The sequence below is a fragment of the Epinephelus moara genome, chromosome 19 (genome assembly GCF_006386435.1).
Source record: "Epinephelus moara isolate mb chromosome 19, YSFRI_EMoa_1.0, whole genome shotgun sequence".
NCBI lineage: Eukaryota > Metazoa > Chordata > Actinopteri > Perciformes > Serranidae > Epinephelus > Epinephelus moara.
Window position 1 is genome coordinate 19897410 of NC_065524.1, and position 18652 is coordinate 19916061.

The following is an 18652-nucleotide window of genomic DNA, read 5'->3' on the forward strand; positions in this document are numbered from 1 at the left end:
TAGCCTCTGTTCTATCTTGACAATTACTTAATTACACATTAATAACACCCCCCTCCATAACTAAACCTCCATCACCACCATTAACACGCAGGCACGCACGCACACACGCACACATGCAACACACACACACACACACACACACACACACACACACACACACACACACACACCACAAGGCATGTAAGTGTTGAATAAAAAGCTTTGAATATATTAAGTATGTTACATATCACCCATGGTTATGTTACAACTAAGACTATTAGACTGTAGGGTGAGTTGTTTGAGACCAAACTATGCATTTTCTGTTTATGTTACATGGACAACAGCTACACCATTTAATAGCAGTTACATGTGGCATGTTACCCTGCATGAAAGTCACAAGGTAAAATAAGGCAAAGGAGACACTTTATTTAATGAGAATCACTGAGACTGAATCACCTTTGCCTTCAACACTTGCTTGCGTAACATCGTCTGCAGCTTTTGTCATTTTCTGATGTTGTCTAATCTCAGATTCACTCTGGTCTAATGACAGTACTTGCAGTGGTGGGAGTTTAGTTTAATGCATCTTTGCCTGATAACAGCGTACAACTTGTCATATGTTGCAAATTTCAGATTCTAAGCCTCGAGATTAAATTTCCAAAACATGAAATCAGTGTCAAATGTAAGTGTTTTAATTAGACAGACATAACACTAACAGTATTCAAAATGTTTTGATAAAAAGCATACTTCTCTGTCATAATTATTTCATCATTAATTTTGAAAAAAGAAAAAGAAAAAACAATAACCAGCCTGAAAGGTATTACATTATCTGTAAATATCACTCAAGTTATTACATTATTGGGTTTTATTACATTTTCAATCAAGTTAAATGCAAGTTTTATTACATTATTAGGTGCTTCAGAACTTACGTCACATACAGTATGCAGTCGTACTCCCCAAAACCTGGAAACAGATGTGCAAAATCTTTGGAGGTCTTTTTTTCAGTATTATTGCATTATGTTTTGGGGATTAAAAAACAGTTTTTATGTGTTCCTCTTTTAAATTTTTTAATCTGGACTGATGGAGGAGTAGTGAGAGATGAGTCTGTCAGCCTCTCTCCACCCAGTGAGAAGAGCTCCATGGACAGTGGAATAGTAGTATGGATGAGTAGCCTCTCCAGCGAATAACACCTGCAGGGGCTGAAACACACCCGAGCAGTTAGAACTGGTAGCAAAAGTCATATTTTGTGGGTTAGTGTATATGGACTCTGTACGTGTGTGTGTGAGTAAGCAACACCCATCTTTGTACCTGTGACTGTGATCCCTTCATAGGCAGGGGCTCCCTCATGTTCTCCAGGTCCTGCACTACACAGCCTACTGCTGGGTAAATGTACGATCCGCATGTCCAGGGGTCATGAAACCACTGGGAGCGGAGGATTCCCGTTGGGGTGATGGTAGGATTTCCTAAACACACACACACACACACACACACACACACACACACACACACACAAGTAGAAAAAGTAAAAATCCCACAGAGTGCTCACACTGCTTAAAGAGAAGTTGATCCAGCCAATAATACACATAGGTGTGAGCCAAGCAAGCCAGTTACTCACCATCAAGCTAAGAATTTCTTTATACAGTGCAACTTGTCGTCTGTGTGATAACGATAAAGCTTTGGGTCTTGAATTTTGAATCTAGTATTGGCTTTAAGTTTAAGTTTAGAACCAGTTCAATCACTTTAACAATGTTATGGATCAATTATCCAAACAAGTAAACTGAACATGAATTACAGGAAAACTTTCGTCTCAGATCCTCTAGCACATCAAGATCAAAGCAAAAGTGACAACTCTTTAAGTCTTCAGCCATACTTGTGGCCCTCCACGCTGCAAAACGCACTGCATATATTGCCAAGAATTGAGATACTTCTCTGTTAATCCCATGGGTGAGTCAAAACATATACAGTTTGACCAGAAGGTGGCACTACAGGACAGGCCACATTGGCTGTGTTTCATTTGTAAATCGACTTCCCCTCGATCACTTGGCCTCCGGTCTGGGTATTGCGCATACACACTTTCAGCCCAAACTATCATGTTATGATGAGTTATAGGCTTAGCGTGATACTTCTTTTTAGGAATCATCATAAACATCTTCTGCAGATAACTGCACTATAATTGCAGCATCTGGTAATTAGCTGCATCAGTTTCTGATTTAAAATTTGTCTATCATCATTATTTACTATTATTGCTACAGGTTCATCTTCTGAGTCATTCTGTAACTGGAGGTACATTTCATGTCCATTGACGATAATGATATATTTTTTTAAACAATTCCTTAAAAAAAAAAAAAAATCATATCTTACCGATCAAAGGAAAGCATATTATAAAATCAGACAAACATCTAATGCCCGCTGTGTTTCATGTAGCTTCAAATTGACCGTTTTTGCAATGTCAGTTTTTCACTTGGTTGCATCTTGGCCTCAAAATGATGAATAGAAAAACACTCAAGTTAGCATTATCTATCTAATAGTTCTAAATCATTATAAAAATGCAGTTTTTTTTAAACTGTGTTACTAACAGTACAAAAAAAATGGTTTGTCCAACAAACCATGTAACCAGCACAGGCCCCCAGGAAGTGCTCTGGCACTGAAGCCAATATTTGTTATGTCCAAATATTGGAATGACATCTTCCAAGATCGTCATATGACGTCACTGGGCCCCAAAAGACTATTCCCCCATAGATCTTACATTATGAAATAGATGTCTGCAAATCGGTGAATACATTTTTTTGAGCGTCACACCTCCCACAAAATGATTCCCCTCGAGGGCAAGAGCAGAGGAGAAGTCAATGGTGGCATGCAAAACGAATGAAACACTACCACTGTTCCCTAAATCAGAAGACTGTTACTCCAGTTACACAAGTACAATCACGTGAAATATTTGCGCTGGCAGGCTCCATTGTACAGCGGTTGGTTTTGTCTTTTACTCAACTTGCCAGGCTCAACTCTGTGTCTGTCCTCTCCCTAAGCTGTACTTTGTCAGCTTACAGCCATGTCATGGGGAAGTTACAGTGCAACATAACCAACTTTACAGTGTGAACATCATTTGTGTCAACACCGTAGTAGTACTTACAAATGGGAATCTTGTATAGTTTTGAAAATCTGACTGAGTTGGAAAGATAATCAGATAATGATTTAATTAACTAATTTAATGTCAATTTATCAAGCATCCAGTATTTTAAACTTGCACATGATGAATTAAAATCATACAACTGTAGCTGAATCTGTTAATCCGTTACACAATGAATTATTAGTACAAGTACCAGCAACACCTCTTTCTAATCCTGTGAGAGTGTGAAGTTTTCTTCATTTCTTTCTTTACCTGTTTACCTGGATGGGAATGAATGTGTTTTCCCAAACTGTCCCATTTAACGTTTGACCTAATTGTTGTCGGTTATGATCGTACAATCCTTTTTTTATTTTTCAATGTGTGCATTCATCTGAGGTATCTTTTTATTTTGTCATCAGGCTTTTTTTCCTGATCTATTCTACCTCTTAAATGTGATTCGTTGTGCTGCATTTCCTCTTTGTAAAGCAGTTTATACCTCTACATTTAAGAAGAAAGTAAAAAAGTAATGTATTACTATTGTCATCCATATTAGTGATTAGGAGGCAGCTACAGGTTGAGACCCACCTGTGAATGTACGGATGAGCTCCGCGACTGAAAGTCTGACCTCCTGCTCAGAAAGTGTCTCCATATACTTCGACTCGTGCCCTGCGATCCAGCCGCAGAGAACGTGGCTATAAATGATAGTTTAACAATAATTAGCAAGATGAGTCACATGGCTGCATTACTCTCTGAATCTATGAGTCACTCAGGGAGCTTTAAATAGGGAAGAGTGAGCATCAGTCACTGCTCAGCTGCCTAACATGTTACTGACCTTTCAGAACGTTTGATCACAGTGAACGCTGACAATTTCCTTATCCAGGAATTGTTGGACACCTGGTCCAAAATGTCCTCCTAAAGAGACAAAGGATGTAAAACAAAAATTGATTATCAGGGTTATTTGCTGATGAAAATTGGGCAAACAAATGTGTTTACTGCTGTTTTTAAAGAAAAAAATATTACCAGAGGAAGCTATTTATGCACTAGCATGTACTTTGATGAGGAGAAGAAAGGACTGATAAAGTATCCCATAGATGCATGTTAGTATCAGGTGTAAATGCCTATCCATTATGTATAACAGGGCTTTTCCCAGCAGGTAGCTGCTGTAGGTCTGTTTATTAGGATCATAAAATCATAGTGGAAGGTCAGTTTAAGGTTTTGCCGGCAAATAAAACTTCTTAATGTGCTACTGAAGAAGCCTATTAAATTAAAATTATTAATTAAATTACACATATTCTGTCCAAACACATTGTCACTACCAAATACCAACGCTTGGTCAGTGATCAGTCAAGACATGATGCGCTAGACACCCCTCCTACGTCAGTTTTGGATGTTCAGGGATGGTATGTCAATTTAATCAATCAATCAATCAATCAATCAATCAATCAATCAATCAATCAATCAATTATATTTATAAAGCCCAATATCACAAATCACAATTTGCCTCACAGGGCTTTACAGCATACGACATCCCTCTGTCCTTAGGACCCTCGCAATGGATAAGGAAAAACTCCCCCCAAAAAATCTTTCATGGGGGAAAAAAAATTACACTTCTTAGCTGCATCCTCTCTTTTCAAAATACATTTTCGGGGTTTCCTTCACAAGAAATGTACAGTTTCTGCTTTTTAAATACAAGCAATCATTTTCAAAATAAACTTAGAACATAGGTAAAACTAGAATTACTGCCTCTCAGTTGTATGCCTCTGCGAACTAGTGAAGTTACAGTCAACAGTTTACATCCACGTCTGTGAAAACATGGATGCTTCACACACATCTTCCCCTCAACAGCACAGAAGATCTATAAAATCAGCAAAACATACGACAAGAACATATTTTGAGGTCACAGTGATGTTTGACCTTTGACCCCCATATTCTAATCAGGTTATTGTTGAGTCCAAGTGGATGTCTGCGCCAGATTTGAAGAAATTTCCTCAAGGCCTTCTTGAGATATCACTTTTATGAGAATGGGACAGATGCAAGGTCACAGTGACCTTGACCTTTGATCACAAAACTCTAATCAGTTCATACTTGACTCAAAGTGAAAGTTTATACCAAATTTGAAGAAATTCTGTCATGGTGGTTTTGAGTTCACGAGAATGAGACAGACGAGGTCGCAGTAACCTTGACCTTTGACCACCAAAATCTCATCAGTTCACCCTTGAGTTTAAGTGAATGTCTGTACCCAATTTTGAAGAAATTCTTTCTGATGGCATCCTTGAGACATTGTGTTCATGAGAAGGGAATGGACGGACAGACAGCCCACCAACATAATCCCTCTGGCACGGAGACATAAAAACTTCTGTTTTAGGTGTACTTCCTTATGTTCAGGGAACAAAATAACGTGTTAAGATTTAGTGAACAAAATAACGTGTTTAGGTTTAGGGAACAAAATAACGTGTTAAGATTTAGGGAACAAAAGAATGTAGTTAGGTTTAAAATAAGTACATTTGCTACCGACATAATACAACATCACATGACATATGTCTATGCTACACATACTAGCACACTACATCGTTATTAAAATAACTCTACTGGCCTTTGGTCAAGGGCTCCCAGGTGAAAGTCCAGTGTTTAACCCACCTGCCCTTTGTGGACTTTCTCCCTTTTTGTGCTATGGTAGTTGCCTGAATTATTGAGAAATGCCGCCACACGGTGCATCTCATACTGTTGCTAAAGGGTGCTTCTGTGCATTGGTGTCTGACACCTGACCAAGAGTCCGTATTTGATGAGTCGAGAGTGAGCCCAGATTAGACACTGGTTCTGTGCATGCTTATAAATGTATTTTATGGTTCAAGGATGTGCTACAGACCTCATCTTCCCACACCAGGAAGATTATCTCACAGTCAGCATCCCACCACCGAGATTCAAACTCTACGAATATTTTGTTGCATGTTCCAAATCCCAGTCTCTGGATGGAGTTCAGCTTGTGTGCAGGTAGAGGAGGAGAGAACAGGGTTGAATGGTGCTTCTTAAGGTATCCTAAGAAACAAACACACAAGAAGTTAATGCTTAGGGTTAGGTGGTGGGTGGGGTAAGACATTTTTCCATACCACTAAAACTGAGGTTACCCCTCCTACTTTTATGTGATTTTATTATATTGCAGGATTGTGTGATGGATTTCGATATAACTTTTTTTTCTCAGTGTGATGAATTAACTTGATTTGTCAAATATTTAATTAGATGAAAAAGCCAATTAGATTATTTAATTAATTTGTGATTACAGATTTTTCCAAAAAATATTACATATCACAGTCTATATTGATACTATACTGTAAAACTGTAAATACTATAATAGAGGATTTTATCCATATTGACAACACCCACTGTAAAGCCAAAATAATGTTGCCAAAAAAAGCATAGCCCTGCAACTAATTAACTCATTGACAGAAGTCAAATGTCTCATTTACACTCATCATACACTGAACAATAGTATAGTAAGTGTGTAGAGGTCTACCTAGAGGCACTGTAACAATAACATGATCAGCAGCGATCCTCTCCCCATCATTACACTCAGCCGTAACAGTGCTGTCTCCGCTCTCTGTGTTGTCCCAGTGGACACAGCGAACAGGCCGATTGTAGGTCACTAAACCACTGGGGAGCTCCGACATCAAGTTCTGGATTAGGCCTTCGTAGCCACTGCAAGAGAAAGGCAATGAATAAAAGTTACCGACATGCATATGTGCGACACTTTAATGGACTTAGATATTGGTTTATCTCAAAAAGGCTCAGTCTCAGCACCCCAAGGGGATCAGGTCTTGGGGAGCAAATTGTCCCTTTGCTAAGTCCCATCCCTTTGTTGTTAGCCTCTGCTACTCCGTCAAGCTGTCAGTGAGCATGGAGCCTGCACCATAACAGTCACTAACTGCACTCCCAGGAGGAAAGTGAACCACCACATTATCTGGTGACTGAGGCAGAGGACAGGGAAATTATGGAATAAAACTATGCTGTAAAGCAGGGTAGAAGTGCTAACTTAGTAAGGCAATGTATAACATTTAACGTACATCTCCTTTCGACCTCTCCTGGTAACAAATTTCACTAACCCACCTCTTATTCTGGCCATTTAAAATATACCCACTTACCAGCCAAAAAGCCACTGGAATATATAAGAAAGAATACCCACTTCCTCCTTGGTAACATACCAATCTACCTAGTAGTACACCCACCTCATCAACTACCACTTCACCACAGCTAATAATACCATATAATAACAATGTCCTCCGTTAAATTCTAGCTAAGGAGTTTTGTTGCATGTCACACACCCCTCTCTTTCCCCCATCACATAAAGGCAAAAATGCCCCAAAAACAATCTCAAATGAATAAAAACAGTGAACTGAGTAAAAAGAGGAGCTGAGTGGAGATCGATATTGGTAACACGACTTATTTAGAGGGCTGAAACTCATTATCTAACCCAAAAAGGGTGAACATTCTTCATGAGTTGGGGATAAAGGGTTCTCATTTATCCAGTCATGTGCTAAGAACTTTCCAAACACGTGCCTTTTTGTCAAACCAGTATGACTGAAACACTTCCACCTAGGAGTAGCACGCCCTGGGCACCCCTCAGAACGTGTTTGGGAAGTATTGAGCATAGGACTGGATAAAAGAGACTTGGATTATACTGCAGGACCCCTGCTTGCTTTAGTTCATAAAAATGTTCATCTTTTTTGGATTTTCTTTTCACTGTGGAGGCAAACGGGAAAACCAAATTAAAAAACAAATTCAAGGTGACACGCGGTGAGTTACTGATATACAGATGGCCATTTTGTGAGTGAAGTATTCCTTTAATAAATGTTAATAAATTTTTATAACATTTATTTAGTGTGTATGACTATGTTTATGGGACAGTGTAGAACAAACCCTGGGAATGTGCAGTCGAGTCCAGTTAGAGCCTTGTAGATGTTATATCCTGCCAGGTCTATCTCGTCCATGGTGGGAGCTGCACTGGCACAGCACTCCTCCTTCAACATGGCACTGATGGCACACAGTAGCAGCTTCCTGGTGCTTTCGTCCTTATTGGCCCACCTCTCTGCTGCTCGCTGTCGTGCCTGCACATAGCACCAAACACCCAAACTTCAGTTTATCATTAAGAAGTTCTCAGATCTCAACAGTAGGGAATATAATTTTGGTCATTGAGAGAAAATATACCTCTGATCGAACAAAATGTCCTACGCTGGCCCAGGGCTTTTCTCCTTGATTTCGAAACTGGAAAGTATCCTCCAATAGCTCATCAAACATCTCCAGAGCAGGTTTCATGTCTTCAGCACTGAGCTTCTGACCTGCACATCACCCGCAGAACACAATAACAGAAATCACTTTTTTTTTGCATAAAGTAAACAATAGCCAGACTACTGGACACAGAATGTTTGTCATGAGGACACAGCTAATGCACACAAAGCCAGATAACTTGAATGTGTTAAAACAGGCTGCTGGTGACATGTTGCATTTCACCATCTGGTGACCTGAACTGCTGAACCAGTTGGGAACCCAGGGAAGGCGTTCATCAAGGTCCATGGCCTGGTTCTCTTGGGTGAGGGCCTCTGGAGCCAGGAGGCCATAGTCACGTGCCAGACAAAACACTGGGTTCTCCTCAGACGGACCGTGGATATAACTTGCACCCATTTCTGTAATGTTGTTACCTGTTAAGAAAAAACACAGGATTGTGTAGTTACAGAGAAAATAAATATGACTGATAACATGTTTTCCTCCTTTCATTATATAATTATTAATTATGTAAAATTACATCTCAAGAGACTTTTATTTGTTTTAAAAGAGCTACACAACAATGTTGTAACTAGGAGTAAAAAAAATGTGAAAACTAACTGAAACGATACTGGGTATGTACAAAACTAAAATAAAACACACTTTTAATGTCTTAAGTTTTAGCTGAGCTGCAATAAGCATGACGAGGCACTGGTGCATGTTCACTGAGACTGTGATGTCTACATGACTGTGAGTCAAGTGCCTTCACAGTGTTGTGACTGTATTGTAACACCTATTTTAAACTTAAATCCCACCCCTGACAATTAACCCTTAATTTAAAACTTAAAAACAAAAGAAAAATTAACAAAAACTAAACTGGAACAAGCAAATCCACTCCGAAAACTAACTAAAACTGAGTTTAAAATAAAATCAAGAACAAAATAATGTAATGAAAATGAAAAATTAATGAAAAATACAAAACTATAATACACACTTACACAACTGTCATAATCATGAGTGTGATGATGTGTTCCCATTGTAGATCAGCTGTAACCAAGCCCTACACACAGCTGAATTTCTGCTTTTTGTTTTCAGGCTTTATGCCTTCATTTCACCACAAACTTTCTAAATATTTTTAAAAATTTTTTTTTTAATTTTATATACTTTATTAATCCCCGAGGGGAAATTCAATTTTTCTATTTTTTCACTCTGTTTGTCAATTACACACAGGTCCGAACACACACGCACAAACTGGACCTATACATGCACTAAGTGGAGAGATGTCAGAGTGGGCTGCCCATGTAGGGGAGACCGGGGATGACTGTAGCATGGGTAGGCTTGTAACAGTTACAGTTTGACCAATTAGAAAGAAGCTGTGGTGATGTCATCGATGTGCTGTAGATACAACTGTTTTACTTATATCACCTTAAGTGTCAGGTTCTCTACTTTAATTTGATGTGTTGCTTTCATGATAGCTAGCAAGCACATGCTGAAAAATGTTAGCTTTGTAATGGCTGCCGGTACGGGTAGGGTTGTAACACCTTCTGCATTGTGTGCATGGAACATTTTGCAAACTCAAAGTCAAAATTAGTGTGGGTCAAGTGTGTTGATTGTACGTTCTGGGCCCATGAAGCCTGCACTCCAGGGAAAGGTGTCTACGTTTGCCACAACTGTGAGTCTGATTGAAACAACTGTAGCCTACATATTTAGGTTCTTATAGACCACACACACACACACACACACACACACACACACACACGGTCCACAATCACACATTTGTTATTGTGCTAAATTTTTGTCACTTTAAATTGTTCACTCTGTTAAAACTGTTTATTCTTTATTCTTCATTGAAGTTTGTTGCATAAACTGGATAGTGTGTGTCTTATTTAATCACAATATCTATTGTTACATCCATCCCCAGCTAGTGTTACAACCTACCACGTTAGTGGGGAGGGTTGTAACAATATCACTCTTTGTATATGACATTAACTCCCATAACTCTGTGATTGTGTAGTACTCTCCAAGTGATTTTATTTGTAGTAGACCTATATGGCAACCATGTATCAAAGTTTTAGAGATCTAGCTCAAACACTCATCAAGTTACTTGTGCTCAAGCAAAAAGTGTTACAACCATCCCCGTTCTCCCCTATTTCATATTGTGGATCACATAGACATATATACATAGACGCCGCATCGACTGCCTGAGCGCGTCCTCGCCGGCCGCCACCTTGGATGGGTCTCGCTACGCCTCCACAGTGCATTCACTTCTATTGAGGAAGGAGCTGTATGCACAAGTAAAATAGAATAACTCACTGAATTTTCAACTGATCTTCACGCGGTTTGGTTTGTTACAAACGGCACACATGTAGTTATGATACAGGATGCTTTCGTACATTAAAAATGCGGGATTTCATGCTTTAATACTTTCTGCAGATAGCAACAGCACTCAGTTGAAAATTCAGTGAGTTATTCTATTTTACTTGTGCATACAGCTCCTTCCTCCTTCCTCGGCTCCGATAGGCAGCGGCAGTCAATGCGGCGTCTATATGTCTATGGTGGATCAACCTTCACCCCTCTGACACAAGCACTGGAGTTTAAATACATGATCATTTAAACAGAGATAAAGAAGAGAATAGATAAGCAGATGATGTATTAGCTGTACATACAAGGCTTTGGTTTGTTGTAACTTGTGAAATTATTATTATTGAATTTTCTAAAAGACTGCCTGATAACAACAGCTCACATAAAGTTGCTCACCCAATCTTTCGGTTTTTATTCTTCCTCCGCTCCTTGCAGTCGCTTCAAGTATCCTCACATGATGAAACCCAGCGTTAACGAGCCGCTGTGCCGCCGCTATACCTGCTATCCCGCATCCTATAATAACTATCTCTGGGTCTGCGCTTGTAGCCATATTCGCTTTGCACCGGACACAAGCCACAACTGTACATATTAAGATATGAATCCTGTTGCCTGCTTCCGTATACGTAGGCCTACCGTGAATTCCGCCTCCCGTTATGCGTGTTGTTAATTTGGGGCTGACAGCTCTATCAAGCCCCGGTGCAGGAGGCGGAGCTGTGCAGCTGCATGCCCAAAGCTTGTCTGTTCAGTAACTGTTCAGGTCAGCTCAGGTGAACCAGGTGCTGCACAGACATGCTTTCAGGCATATCTGATGAAACATATATGCACTCGCCTCACTTCCACGCTCGTTGGAATACAGAGGTCTCTATTACTGTAAACAGTGCCAATGTGGAGACACCTGACAGGGGTGCACACTGTGCTGGACGTGGCCAACAGGCTGTTTTCATGGACCATTCAAATATTTTGTCGTGGCCTGCCTGTTTAATTCTGTCAGGGAATAATCATACTCTTATATCATGAACAAAAATGCATAACCTATAATGTGCTCATAAACTTATTGCAGGGGTGTCAAACTCATTTTAGTTTAGGGGCCACATACAGCCCAGGGCCGGACCAGTAAAACCACTGCATAATAACCTATAAATAACAACCCCTTGAAATTTCCCCGTTTTTTAGTGTAAAGACGTACACTCTGAAAATATTCGTCCATTTATTAAACAAATGATGAAAATTCAATAGTATGTCCCAGTTTTTCCACATTCAGTCGGTGTACTCACCTTCATTACATCTGCATTTTTCCCCCCATATTTTTACAATAAAGTGGAAGCTATTGAAGAAGCAGGTGATGTCATCCTCTGCCTTATAAACCATTTACAGTCTGAAGTTTGTCAGTGCCACAGCAGCAGTGTTTTAAGATAGAAGTCTGATACAGATTCTTTTGTACTGAAGCAGCTACTTGACAATTTTTTTTCACAACTTCCAATACCTTTAAATATGACCACAGTAAGTATTCATTGTTATTTTAGAGAACTGTATACTGGTCAGGGTGGAACAGCCTCTGAGGCAGCATTTTGAAGTATCTACTCACTATTTAAATTGCTCCTGAAACCTCTCAGCCTTCACAAGTGCATCAGCCTTTACCTTTGAGAATATGTGTCATTGTGGTTACTACATAGAAAATGGCAACAAGTAAAAACTCTCAGGTCAGACTGGTAAAATACACAGCTGATATTTCATTGGCAAAGCACACACAATTGGCAATGTGTAGCACATTTCAAGCATACTGAATGTCATCCTCCACACAGATGTGGACTGACCCCAATTTTACAGTAGCCTGCCCAAGCCTCCAGACTTCAATCTGGTTTTGGAATTGCTGCTCAACAAAATACTGAAACATATTACATTTACATTACACTCTCCAGTATGTATCAGTTTGGAAAAGCTTATAATATACAGTTGTAGCCTCTCACATGTGGATTGATCTTAGCAATTTCTGAGGCTGCAACTGTTTTGTAAATATTCGTGTGAGTGAGATCATGTGCCCACATGTGACCAATGTTCCTCTTTACCAATTTTGCGTTTGCAGTTTTTTCGTACCAGTACATTTCCATACAATGAAAAACTGGTGCCCTGGCTGCTCACCAATTAACATGCGCAATTTATACACAGGATACAGTCACTATCACCTGGTGTTACAGTATACATGTATAAAAAACATAAATAAGTGGGCCTAGACTTGAATTTGACTTGAGTGTGTGTGCATTGTTGCTTCGATATTGCTTACCCAATAATAGCAGTGAAAATAAGCGATGGCCTGTAGGAGTGTTGCCTCTGATAATGGTTTGTGCTCTTCTACTGCCCCTGGGATCATATGTCTCATTCAGTATGCTGATTGCTTTCTATTATTTTAGATGCCTCCAGAGTCATGTAAAATCAATAACAGATAAAATTACACTTTTAAACCTTTTTCTTGTGTAGAACTTATCTAAGCAAGGGTAAAAAGTGCTTCAAATTGTGCATAAAAATAAAACAACAAGATTACAATAATTAAAAACAATGTTAGAAGCTAAGACACAATAAAAGGAAATGAAATGAATAAGTTATAAATCACAAAAGTACAAATTAGGCATTCAGAGCCGGAGCTTTCCCATAGAAATATGTTTTAAGCAATGATTTAAAATGAGTAATGTGCTAGCAAGCCTAATCTCCTCCTCCTAGGGGCCCTGATGGCAAAAGCCAAGTCACCTTTACAGGTCAGCAATAATCATGTTTATCCTAATTATAAGCAATGACAATCACATTTTGTTTTGAACCAAGATATTCACCATGACTGAAAAAGACAAAAATAAACATTATATTGTTATTGTACCCAACTTAAAACCCACTGTGGGCAGGCGGCTGACCACGAGACAGAAGAGATTTGATTTGATATGAGTAAAGCAGATTTAGGAAGTGCTTATTCACTGGACCTGGGACCCTGCCATTTCTATGGGCAGACCTGCCTTTAGGAACATGTTTCATCAGGCACCAGTTGAAATTGCTATACCTTCTTGTAGACACACGTCAACCCTCAGTAATGAAGCCAGCTTGAGGCTGGCTCCAGAAGCCAGTCAATCCCCATAGACCTCCATGTTATGATGCTTAACTTTACAGCAGAAATAATCATCTTTACAACTTGGCACAAAAGCAGTTTTGGTCTCTTTTGCTAATGTTCCCCTTCATGGCAGCTGTACAGGGGGTGAACTTTTATATAATTCAGCTGTTAAGATTTTATTACGGCTTTAAGTTAAGATTAAGGGCAGGCCGTTTTGTATGAGAGGCTGTCTGACAATAGTATACTCCGCTTCTTAGTCACATCCATCCCTTGCTCCTCCTGCTCCAGCCTCTCACCCAAGTATGGCCACCTCTGGCTCCAAAAAACCAAGATGGCGATGGCCAAAATGCTGAACTCGAGGCTTCAGCACAGGAGTCCACAAACCAATAGTAGTCACAGTAACTATGTCCATTATTTTCAGTCTGTGAGACACACACATCAAATGTCTTAAGAGGTATCTTTAAGGTTTTTCAACCTGGACCCTACATTCTCACGTTTTTGTGTCTAGGTGCCTGATGGAAACAGCAGTTTTTAAAACTGGTCCAATATTGAGTGAGAGCATTGCAGCCGGCAGCTGCGAAATAGGCTGCAATGTAATCGTTCAGGGCAGTATCGGAAGTAAGTAAGTGCTTGCTTCTGCCACAGACAGGCTCAGATTGTTAGTATAATGTCTGGGATCAGGGAGGGGATCGGTGCACTATTGTCACGAAGACAATAGTGCACCGATCCCTTGCTCTGGACCCGTTTAAATAATTATTTTTCCCATTATTCACTTAAACACAAAAACATGAGAAATTGGGTCTTGGTTGAAAAATACCAGTTTCCCTTTAGGGCATTTATGAAAAAAAAACAGCCTTTGTTGTACCTATTTCTGTCAGTTGGTGTTCATAGTAAAAAGCAGACTGTGACAGCAAACCTGGTGCCCCTGTGCTAATAATAATAATACAATTTATACAATGACAACATGAGAAATTTCACAGTCTCTGGGGCCGATGCACCAGGAATTTAGGCTACAACTGGCCTTTTTTTACCTTTCTGATACGTTTTCTGTCCGAGTCCCTGGCACAGTCACAAGTGTTGCGAAATCATGAAAAACCCCTTGGACACACTCAACAAAAAATTGTGAGCTTTTTATTTTTTTGGCATTTACTTCACTTGTGTTGCATGAGCCTATGCACAACAGATGTGTGTGTGTGTCTCAACAATTAATCAAATTGTTTTTATCATTTGATTAATCAAATAGCAATGTCGGTCAATGTTGGTCCACAAAATACTACATCAGTCTTGCTGTTTGTGAAACTGTGGGAAAACGGAACAGCCCTCGTCTCTCAGGATACCCTCATTGTGTAATGTTGATAGGTCTAGAGAGACACACACACACAGTCATACATACACACACACATGCACACAAAGCTCATGGGAACTAGCTGGCAAAGAGGGTCACTCAGAAGAACAATGCTAATCTGTGCTCCAGTCACCATGGAAGTACAGGAAATAATAAAGATAGCTGTGTGGGAAGTCCGAGCTGGGTATTATGTTTGGTGTCAGCAGAGATTCAACAGCATTTATAAAGGCCACACTAAAACAGATTTATTACATAAAAAGGTCCAAGTCAGAGAAAACATTACCAAAATCAGCTTGTATAAATATCCAAACTTGCAGTAAGAACTTTTGTAGAAAATGCAAGTATGTTAACAGCAGAGATATCAAAGCAGTGATACACTTCATTGTAATAACATTAACAAAACAGATTATACAAACTGTTGAGATATGTAATTCTAATAGCAGAAGCACATTGGTGTTTGATATGGTTCTATTGCAGCCTTAACTTTTACCCATTTACCTTTGCCTCTACATTCACTACAGCATTGGCAATGTTCCCATAATTAATCAACAATCAAACAATCATTAGTGTTGAACCCACCCTTCCCCTCTCACACAGTCACACAGTCACACCCACACACACACCCACACCCACACACACACACACACACACACACACACACACACAGGTTACATTAGTGCATACAAGAACACTCATACTCTGTCACTGGTGTGAGCTCTGCCTTCAAGCTGATGTTGAATCATAGATTTCAGAGCGCTGTACCTGCAGAGGTGACAAAACACACACAATTAAAGACTCCATCTCTGAGACACTCTTCAGTCCCTCCATACATGCACCACAATCCTGAAATGATCTAGACATTACTCAAAGGTGTTGTATATAAGAACACATCGATCAGTTTGAAGGACATTAAACCGATTCTACCCTGCCAGCTCCCTAGCACAAAGTCTGTGTCATGTTTGATCGAGCCCATGTGTGAATAGAGTCAGTGAATGTCTGGAGAATTCCCATCAAGAAAACAAAAATCTGAGAGTGAAGAAGAAGGGTCATTTACACAAAAATGCCTAACTAGAGAGATGATGAGATCTGTGAAATTCTGTTGGTAAGCGACAAAGCCGAAATTATCAAGACAAATTCAAAGAGACTCTGTTGTTAATGACCAAATCACAAACCCGCTAAGTGGCCGAGGTGTAATCTGCGTAATGTCCTGCCACTGCACACTCTACCTAGGCGCCACCCCTCACTGAAACTAAACAACATATTTCCAGAAGGTGAGAAGGCTACTGACACGGACAATTTCCTGTTGTGGGCTACATATGTAAAAGAGTTGATATGACACAAAAGGCACAAGCGCTCAAATACACACACTGATACATTTCTTTACATTGATATAAATGCACCCCAAGCACTTTAAAAAAAATCTAAGTAGGAACTTGAAACGTAAACCTTAAAAAACTGGTCATGAATATGAAGTTTCATTTTTAAAAAGCAATAAGTAAATGTTTTAAAACAAAGCAAACGTTACTCAAACAGGGGTAAACAGTGAATTTGTGGGGGACTATTTTAATTGGCGGATAAGACACATTAGTAAGCAGGAAGGTGTGTATGGGGTTTGGCTATAAAAATAAACCACAGTGCCTGTGTTTATTGTAATGAAAGAACAAGCCACTCAGTGTAACAGTGTGGCTAACTGGTGTGGTTTTGGACGACCGTGTTAATGGCCCAGAGGAGTAAGCTGTCACAGGCAAGACTTATTAGTCACAAAAATTCACTGCTGAGGTTTTTCTTTTCATGCAATTACATAACATTGAGATCAATATAAAAAGGCCACCAGGCTTACCCTTTAATGGTGGCGGTTAAGTGACTGTGTGTGTGGTAAAATATGCCTGTGTATGTAGTTAAATAAACCATATGTCTGAACCCACACGCTACAAGTCACACACAAGCAAAATGTGTCACAGGGCAGAAATCTTAGTCATGAGAGTTAATGGTTACACAACCCTGTTAACAGTGAGTAATAAATGTGTCATACAAACACTGTCCTCATTGAGGGTTTTCTTTTGATTGATTCCGGTTACGTGCTGACGTGCTCGGTCACAGATATTGGCTTCACATAATGAAATAGAAATGTCATTAAGGACGGCTTTGTCTGGAACTAGTTTCGTAACTTTGTTTGCTGGGAAGACAGACTCTTGACTTACTTTTTGGTCAGCTTGTTTATTTCACGTTCCTCTTCCTCTTTAAGTTTCTCTACGAAGCTGTCTAAAACAGGAATCTCAAACTTTATGTACTGGGCAACCTGAGGAGAAAAAGATTCATATCAGCACATATAATCAGCATGAGGGAGCTACAACGTGTCCTTGATTTTAAGATTCCACCCTCACCCATACTTTAAGTGCACAGGCACATTTCTCTGTCCAGATAAAAATATAAACAATAAAGATAAAATAATATAGTAGCTTTAAGTAGAGGGTAAATCTCAAAAAGAATAGCTCTACCACTATTTTGAACTGTGGTAAACTTCCCTCCATCTTACCAGTGCCCAGTTTTCATTGCTCATCCGTAAACTCAACAGTACAGGCACAAAGAGTATAGAAGCACATTCTCTCTTTAAAATGCAGATCAAACTCTGATCAAACAGTAAAACTAGGCAGTGCTGATCAAATATGAATCAAGATTCTGTTACTGTGTTGTCTATTTCTCTTCTAAAATGTCTTCAGAACACATTTTAGTGCACTGTTTGGCTGTCATACGAGAATTTGTGAACCAGAAGTGGGCGCCATACTGTTTCCTGTACTGTGAAAATGGATGCTGAAAACACTCAGATCAAATGGTAAAACTAAGCATTTCTTGCCTAAAATGTAGTTAGTTTAGTGTACTGTCTACCTGTAATACAAGACTGTTTGTTATCAAATGGCTGCCATATCTTTCTTGTATCAAAACGGCTAGTCCACATCACAGGGGCATTATGTCCGGTGCAGCACAGTGCACTCTAGAATTTGTAGGTGTTCAACCTCTTGAGCAAAAGCGAATATTTCAAAAGTATTTGTGTCTCTCTACTGCATAGACAGCCTAGTTTAATGAAAAGACCAACTTTCCAGGAGTGACATACTTATTTTAACACTTTTGAAGTGTTATGTGTGATGTGATGTTACAGAGCTGCTGTGATCGCTGTTCATTATAACTGTTGTTGTCACTACCGCATTGCATTTTGGCATATTTAGGCCCTGATCACACCGAAAGTGTTTTAGCAGGTGGGGGTGGCTTTTTGTAGTTGTTTTAATGAGAATGAAGCTTTTTGCGGAGGTTTTTGCGTTGCGACATGCCACTTGTTTCTGCGCTCTAGGCGCCTAGTGTATTTGCTGGAGCACTATGAACTCCTTGAGTTGAAAAAACTTCAACTTAGAGCAGAAAAATGCCCCACATCATCTTTGCTTTTTTCCCATTGTCCAGTCAGATGATTAAAGAGGCGGGGCATCTGCGGTGGTCACGACAACAAGTTTACAGTTGGTAAACAATG

The 18652-nt window shown here is 39.6% G+C and overlaps 2 protein-coding genes across 2 annotated transcripts in view; both read right to left on the bottom strand.

Annotated features, from left to right (window-relative positions):
• Positions 1–646: 646 nt before the first annotated feature.
• LOC126406570 (peroxisomal N(1)-acetyl-spermine/spermidine oxidase-like) lies at positions 647–11372 on the bottom strand. The gene is made up of 10 exons (XM_050070924.1): positions 11093–11372; positions 8596–8772; positions 8282–8412; positions 7994–8181; positions 6594–6775; positions 5949–6118; positions 3915–3994; positions 3668–3774; positions 1285–1439; positions 647–1175 (listed from the first exon to the last, which is right to left on the bottom strand). Exons 1-10 carry the CDS (start codon positions 11244–11246, stop codon positions 1044–1046), a joined length of 1476 nt encoding a protein of 491 aa, XP_049926881.1. The 5' UTR covers positions 11247–11372; the 3' UTR covers positions 647–1043.
• Positions 11373–15359: 3987 nt separating this feature from the next.
• Positions 15360–18652, bottom strand: part of rassf4a (Ras association domain family member 4a) — a 30589-nt gene continuing 27296 nt past the window's right edge. The window contains exons 10-11 of the mRNA XM_050071507.1: positions 17334–17431; positions 15360–15894 (exon numbers count right to left, since the gene is read on the bottom strand). Of these exons, the coding sequence (XP_049927464.1) occupies positions 15825–15894; positions 17334–17431 (168 nt within the window). The 3' untranslated portion in view covers positions 15360–15824. The remainder of the gene's footprint in view (positions 15895–17333; positions 17432–18652) is intronic.

What these genes read in the sequence shown, in the direction of transcription:
- LOC126406570 (XM_050070924.1), bottom strand. Translation starts at nt 11,246, where the DNA reads ATGGCTACAAGCGCAGACCCAGAGATAGTTATTATAGGATGCGGGATA. An exon ending in TATTGTTACAGTGCCTCTAG is followed by an intron (nt 6,119 to 6,593) that starts GTAGACCTCTAC and finishes TTTGTTTCTTAG; the next exon opens with GATACCTTAAGAAGCACCAT. An exon ending in GCTCATCCGTACATTCACAG is followed by an intron (nt 1,440 to 3,667) that starts GTGGGTCTCAAC and finishes GTGTGTGTTTAG; the next exon opens with GAAATCCTACCATCACCCCA.